At 45.6% G+C, this 7,374-nt stretch overlaps 2 protein-coding genes across 2 annotated transcripts in view; one reads left to right on the top strand and one right to left on the bottom strand.

The window, feature by feature from the left end:
* Positions 1–898, top strand: part of rtbdn (retbindin) — a 3,928-nt gene extending 3,030 nt beyond the window's left edge. Inside the window, exon 6 of the mRNA XM_019858186.1 lies at positions 252–898. Within this exon, the coding sequence (XP_019713745.1) occupies positions 252–608 (357 nt within the window). The 3' untranslated portion in view covers positions 609–898. The remainder of the gene's footprint in view (positions 1–251) is intronic.
* Positions 899–4,778: 3,880 nt separating this feature from the next.
* junbb (JunB proto-oncogene, AP-1 transcription factor subunit b) lies at positions 4,779–6,494 on the bottom strand. Its single transcript, XM_019858562.1, has one exon. The coding sequence runs from the start codon at positions 6,201–6,203 to the stop codon at positions 5,220–5,222; it is 984 nt and encodes a 327-aa protein (XP_019714121.1). The 5' UTR covers positions 6,204–6,494; the 3' UTR covers positions 4,779–5,219.
* Between the last annotated feature and the right edge of the window lie 880 nt (positions 6,495–7,374).

A 7,374-nucleotide genomic window follows, 5' to 3' on the forward strand; every position in this document is an offset into this window, starting at 1 on the left:
TGTGTGTTTGTGTGTGTGTGTGTGTGAAGAATTCGTGAATTTGTTTACTTCTCCCAGGTAGCCCTTGTGCTACTTCTAATTCTGGGCCGGTGCCCAGGTTAGCAGCAGTTCTTTCTTTTTCCACCACCAAAATGGTCTCGAGCTCTCGCTCTGGTGCTTGAAACTGGCGCTTAATCTCAAATGAACCTGTGATTATAGGCTTGTAAACATAAAATATAGCTTCATCTGCATGTCCCCTTCTTCTTGTTCAGATGTATCAACATGGCAGAGATCTGTGTGAAAGCCTGTGGGGCGACGCCTTCATGACAGTCGAAGATGCATCCGAGGAGGTTGCAGATGCCGGCGCGAACGACAGCCCCGACGGCCGCGCTCGCCCGTGCGGCTGCCTGACCCTCAGCGCTTCGGATAAGGACGTGATCTCGGCCCTGCGGGCCCAACAGGACGCCCAGGAGGAGTTTGATACCACCAAAAGCGGGCTGCCTCCGTATATGTCTCCCTGTCAGAGCAGGCCGCCCCCGCAGACCAGGGGCGGCAGGAAGGGGAATTCTGTCCTGCGCAAACGTTCCGTCATCGTGGACGACGGGGAGGGAAGTGGAAGTGGCCTGTAGACAATCAAGTTCAGTTCCATGCTTAGTACCAGGATGTCGGTTTTAATGCTCAGAATTCAAATACGCTTCGAAATTCTAAATACACGCACACGCGAGATATTATTCCGCTAGCTTGGTCCTGAATGTCCTGTGGTTTGATTATATTCTGATTACGATATGTAGCTCAATTTCGAGGTAATGTTTGATGTAAAGGTTTTTTTTTAAGTGAAAGTTCCCTCAAATTGGTGTTTGTGTAATTTTCGTATATGTTCTCAATAAAGACACGTTTCTGAAAGGCAATTTATTGTTCATATTTGCAATGGGCTTCATCATTCAATTTATCTTAAACTTTTAGCTACAACCCTCGTGTCAAATAAATGGGAACCATTTGAAGCATTTGACAAGGAAGAGCAACATGGTATCAGCCGTGATAACTTGAGCTACATCAACTCGGGCAGAACTGCGACTCTTGTGGTTTTATGTTATCGGATTTACTTCTTTGGTTGTCCAAGCAAATCCCATGGCTGAAACTGGTGTAAAAGTTGGAAGCTATCAATCAGTTCCGTGGAGTTGACAAAAAAATTAGTATAGAAAAAAACATTGATCGTGTGTATTAAACTTGTTGAATGATTGCAACTATGCAGTGTTATCATCTAAGCAAGTCCAAGGACACACACAAAGACATTCTTTGAACAAACTCTGCAGATGAGCCATCCAGGGTGCTATCATCTGAATCCTACAGATACTTTGCTGTCTTTTTTTCTCTGAAAGTTAATCTCACATTTCTACTCTGCGCTATGTGGCATTAGAGGAGGGGATATACAGAGCAAGGCTCTGTCATGTCGGATTTTGCTTCACTGTAAATGAAGAGCAATTTTGTTTTTCAGTCAGCAGCAGAATGACCTGGGGCAGATAATGAAAAGATTGTTTTCGTCGCGAGTGGAGGACTGAATTTGGAGGCCTGGGCAGCCCTGACCTGGATTCAAATGGCACAACTCCGGAGTGGACTCGAGGGAGACAGGACACAAAGATTCAGTCGCGATCTAATTGCACTGTAATTCTTTAGCAAGGAAAAATCGGCCAGTAGCACCACATCAAAACGTGCACGCGCTTTGAAGGTGTGCACACTTCTGCAACGGCTTTCTACTGTGTTTATCTTTAACGTGGAAAAAAATGGTGAGTCCAAACTGAATTACTGGCACTTGTCATCAGGACATTTCAGAATGTTTAAAAACAACAGGTGCCAGGACAGTTTCAGGCGGCAGAATGCAGTGACTACTGCTGACCAGAATTAAAAAGATGACAAAAACATGTTTTGAGAAAAAGTTAGCTGCAAGTTAACAAAGATCAGAGCGCTATCGTTACAGACAGATACTTGCTCTCCAATTGCCCATTAATTCATTCAGTACCAGCCAATTCTAGACCCCCCCCCCTTTTTTTTTTTTTTGTTGAATTTTTTTAATTGAATTGAATTGAATTGAATTGAATTGAATTGGGGGGGAAAAAGTATCTGGGGTTGAACGTGTGGAGTGTGAAAAGACATATAAATATGTCTTTGGGAGTGAAAGAGTTAAATGAAAAAAGCCAACTTCACTGTAAATGTGATGTGACGTGTGCATTTTAGGTCCAACCTCCCATTTCATGCGGAAGCCGAATTTTTACTGTACTTCGACCCTTGATATGGGGTTTGCACTTTTACAATATCTCCACTAGGTGGCAGTGTGCCCCTTCAAAAACGTTTCATTCACTTCATGAAAATGCAGAGGACCGGCCTGTCTTTTTTTCTAGGCCACAATACAGTGCAAATTATACGACTTTAATTTTGAGACGTTTCAAATATCTACTGGTTCGGAGCCAATACTATACTGTGTGGGTGTATTTAACCACACTCGTCAGGACTCATTTTACTCTCAACCGATAGAAGATAAAATAGTGTAGTAGGCCTTTAGCGACACACTCTACACATTATGTAACTTGAACAGTCAAATAGACCCTGACCAGGCGCAATATCTGCCCTCTGATTACAATGTGTCGTTTTATATGTAACTGTGTTGTGTTTGGTCGTGCAGATGGCAACAACCCGGTCTGCGTTTCGGTGGGAGGAGAAGGGGACTCGCTGAGAGGAAACTAAACCCACCCAAAGCTTTTCAGACGTCACTGTTCACATCACAGATGTTCCCACACACGATCGGTGTGGGTTGCGGGCCGAGGCGTGCGGAGCGCCAGTGAAGCTTTAATGGGCTTGTTTTTTTTCTTTTCACTGCGCATTATTATCACGTAAGCTCGTCTTGTGCGTAAATTGAGCCTCCGCCGCTGAGGCGGTGACACTCAAGGCTTTTTTTTTTCGAGTGGGAGATGACAGCGCGATGTTTCTGATCGCAATCAATGTGCTCGAGGCGACCTATTTACGCCTAATAGTGTGACACATTCGGTCAGAGTGTTTAGACCCACTTCCTTTGCATGTTTTTCTATTGTGACGAAAATGGGAAAATAATCTCGAAAAAGAGAAGTTGTGTGGGCGGTTTGTTCCGTGCGGCGCGACCAAATACAAGGGGCATGTTATTGATGGAAATGGAATATTTCGATCTGTTCCAAAACCTTCCTCTTCAAAATAATAATCATGATTTCAGGAAGAACTTTTTGTGTTGTGCCGTGTCCAGTATTTTTAACTATTACAGACCCCGCCATCCGTTTTTGTTTTTCTTTCATAGACTGTTTAAAGAGGCAGAAATACCCCTCCGGTTTTCCTGGGGTCAATTTATGCGCTCAACTTCTCCTGGCCAACTGTCACCGAAGCTGTTTTGATAGACCTTTTTGGCTTCGGTCATCTTCCGTTGTATGAACATCACTATAGCAGATAATTCGTTGAGGGTCTCTGTTCTTCTTATCCTAATTTATCCCAAGACGCTTGTCTGTGAGTATTAGTCATCCACGGGACTTCCCCCACCCCTTCACCTAATCTTTCTTTGAGCCCCATATTTTATGTCTTTTCTTTTTTTTGCCGCGCATATTTGTGCACTGATGCGTACACCCTCTTTGTCGTCCTTGGCTGCGCGCGCTTCTCCAAGAATCCACGCAGATGCTACACGTAGGATCCCGACGCCCACTCGTGCCTGATGCCCTGCCAAGTGGTGAGACGTATTCTAAGAGCCCCGGCATTCCTAAAAGTCACTGTCACTTCCCCCCCATCTGCACTAAATTATATACCGCTGACCCCAAAGGGGTTAACAACAGTGTCAAAACCCCAAAATTTCCTCTTGAATATGGAATCATGAGCCTTTGGTATGGCTTCCTCTTTGCTCGTGTTGTGCTATGATGGGTACTGAATTATTTATTTATTCATCTTGGGGGGTGCGGGGGTCTGTCTCCTATTCAAAAAAACGATAGTATGATATAATTAAATAGTCACGGTACTCTTTAGAGAAGGGGTGCCCAAGTCCGGTCCTCGAGATCCACTTTCCAGCCTATTTTACACGTTTTCCTCCTCCAACACACCAGATTCAAATGATCAGCTCATCAGCAAGCTTTGCAGAAGGCTGATAATGATCCCGATCATTTAATTGAATCAGATGTGTTGGAGAAGGGAAACACGTACAACCGGCCGGATAGGGGCTCTCGAAGACCGGATTTGGACAACCACACTGAGACAGTTTCAATATTTGAATTTTCGTTCTCCTCAAATGGCACCATATACATGCAATTTCATGGGTTCATTAGTGGTATACAGAATACACTCATTTAGTGATATATTAATCAATCAATTTTTGTCAGCCACCCGTTTTCCTTGTTCTCATGAGGGAAGCATGGCCATCCGAGGCCCATACCATGCAGTGGATTTTGGCCTAGAGGCATGGACGTGAGGTTCCCCCTGAACTAGTACAGATACTTAATCATTATTTTTTTCACCCATAGTCAACTAGAGCCAAACTCCGTACAAGAAGGCCCTATTCAAACCCTGAACTTCAAAACTGTGCTAACCATCACGTTGCCCACATTGAACACCAAACAAACATTTTTATTGCGCTCCCTTTACAGTAAGTGTTTGGACTTTTTCTGTGGCTAAAAGTTACGGGCATATTTCTCAACTTTAAAGGTCAAGGACATCAATGCAGTAAGTACATTGAGGCTCTCATGCAGTGACCTTTTCCCTCACACTGTTCATGAAAAGAGAAAAACAACACAATGCCATCATGTTTTTGAGACTCTTTACTTAAATACACATCACACATTAAAAAAGAAGGACATTGTAAACATCGGACAAGGTTAGTTTGCCTGGGTCAACCGGGACAAACAACAATAATTTACACAAAGAATATATGCAGCATTTGGTAACAATACCATCAGTGGCAAATATACAAAGACATATTGATAACCGATTTCTGCCGTTTAGTAAACTATAATAAGGGCATCTTCTCTCAGTGTTTGCCCATTTCGAATGCTGCACTGATGAAGTGTTGAATGGCTCTTTGAGGGTGTCCAGCATCCGGAAGTACCATTTCAATCAGTCTTTTGCACAACATAGTTGTCTACAAAGTCCCCCTGCTGCCTCGCGTTGTTGTGGTGCTATATGCACAGCATGACTCCAGTGTTATCACCTTAAAGTCACTTTTTTTTTTAAAGTAGTCTTTGTGTTTAAAATGCCTCCATCTTGCTCGTGAGCATCAGCTGACAGCCGCTGCTCACGTGGGTCAGAACCTTCTGTTTGAGCTGGGCCACCTGGTCCCGGAGCACCGATGCTGTGTTGGACAGGCCCGCGTTGTCGCTCTTCAGACCTTTCACCTTCTCCTCCAGACGAGCGATGCGCTCCAGTTTGCGCCGCCGGCACTTGGTCGCCGCCAGTCGGTTCCTCAGCCTCTTGCGCTCCGCCTTGATCCTCTCCTGGGTCTCCAGGTCGATAGGAGACATAGGGGGCGAGCCGTCGCTACTCAGGAGGTCCGGCACGGTTTGCGGTTCCTCTTTGAGTGCGACGAGCCGCTGCGGATGAAGTCCAGAGCCCGGGTGGGGGTTCTGGAAAGCGCCGTGCGCGGAGGTCTGCGGGTGGTTCTGCTGGTGGGGCGGCAAGTAGCTGATGGTGGCCGTGGGGTAGCTGGAGCCGGACGAAGAGAGGCCGGTGTTCGGGCAGTAGGCGTTCAGCGTTGTGTAAATGGGCGGTTCGGGTTGCAGTCCGGAGCCGAACACGCTGGGAGCCGCCGGCGAGCATGTGGTAACTCCGCTGGCGCCGAGGGAGGACGCCGAATGAGGCATTTGGTTCATCTTGTGCAGCTCATCCAAGGCTTTGACGAAGCCCTCGGCGAAGCCCTCCTGCTCATCAGTGATGCCCCGATTGTAGAAGTACTGCCCCGGGGTCGGGGTGGTGATCACACCGTTACTGTTTTGGATGATGAGCCTCTCGAGTTCTGGGGATGCGAGCTTCAGGGTCCCAACGTCCTGCTGACCCCCCTGGTACGGGTCTGTGTCGGCCCTCAGGTGCGATTTCAGGTTGCGATAGGGCTCTGTCAAGTTCAAATTCATATTCTGCTTTAGCAGCTTGTAGTCGTGCATGGCGGCGTCTGAGTGGCCGTAAGCCGACAGAAAAGAGTCATCATGATAAAAAGGCTGTTCCATCTTTGTTGACATAAAGTCGGGAAAGTAAGCTTACCGGCTGCTTATTGAAACAGTTCAACAAATGTCAAGAGTCAGCAGCGAACGAGCATCAATTCGTCTTGTCAACAGTGCCCCGACATCAGAAACTATCACTTCAACGGAAAAATGAGTGAAAGTCCCACAAATCAAGACAAAAGCGCTCTCCTGAGTCTGATTGATGATTTCTTCGCGCACCTGATAAGTCCCCTACAAAAAAAAACTTGCGGACTCCTGCGAGAAAGCGTGTGCGTTGCTGCGTGCGAAGGTGTGTTCAGTCTGCTTCGTCGAGCGGTTTTATATAGGCATGGACACACTCTTGCTGCCAGGGTACTGCTGCGTTCTGATTGGCCAGTTTCTCCAGAGCCCACGCCTCCACGAGTGACGCAGATGCCGGGAAGAAACGACTGTAAATAAGGCTGTAGGCAAGACAGCGCTCGGCGGCGGTTTCTGAGCGCTCTTTCGTCATAAATACAGACCCTTTACCTTATTTACAACTTTAATCTAACATATTAGCTGTTTAACAAAGCTCATTTGACACACAAACTGGCGTTGGAATGGTACATAATTCAATTTGAGTTTTAATTCTTGTCACAAACACACACGAATACAAAATAAAATCACGCGTGACGCTGTTTTTTTAGGTCAGGATTACCTGTTTTGTTGTTCAATTGACACGAATTATTTGAATGTTCACTAAATTTAAGAGGGAGTTATCCGTGGAAATGGTTCAGCCTTTTGTGGAGGAAGTCCTCGTTCCTAATATGGGCATGACTGACGTAGTAGTTCCCCTCCGGGAGAACCGGGAACCCACTCCCTCTTGGACTGCATTCCTGCTTTTGTGCCATCCATGTGCTACTCAGGAAGGGACTTTCTGGATCTGCAGGGAGGGAAAAAGCCTCGGATATCATTTATGTTTACTGAGGGAGAGAAATACAATAGTTTAAAACGACAACAATGACTGCATTATTACATAATTGTGATTATGATTTGGGAATTTAGATCACCTTTGCAATGAAGTTAATATGGATTGAATGCCACCCCAAACGCGTTGTTATCAATGTATTTTTGGGAAATTGTCTGATTTTTGAGTTTATCAGTAAATGGTTAACACTGTGTGTATAGAACAAATGTTAAAGATGTGTGTGTTGTGTGTGTGTCTGCATAT

Source organism: Hippocampus comes, unplaced genomic scaffold, assembly GCF_001891065.2.
Source record: "Hippocampus comes isolate QL1 unplaced genomic scaffold, H_comes_QL1_v1.1 scaffold48, whole genome shotgun sequence".
Taxonomy (NCBI): Eukaryota; Metazoa; Chordata; class Actinopteri; order Syngnathiformes; family Syngnathidae; genus Hippocampus; species Hippocampus comes.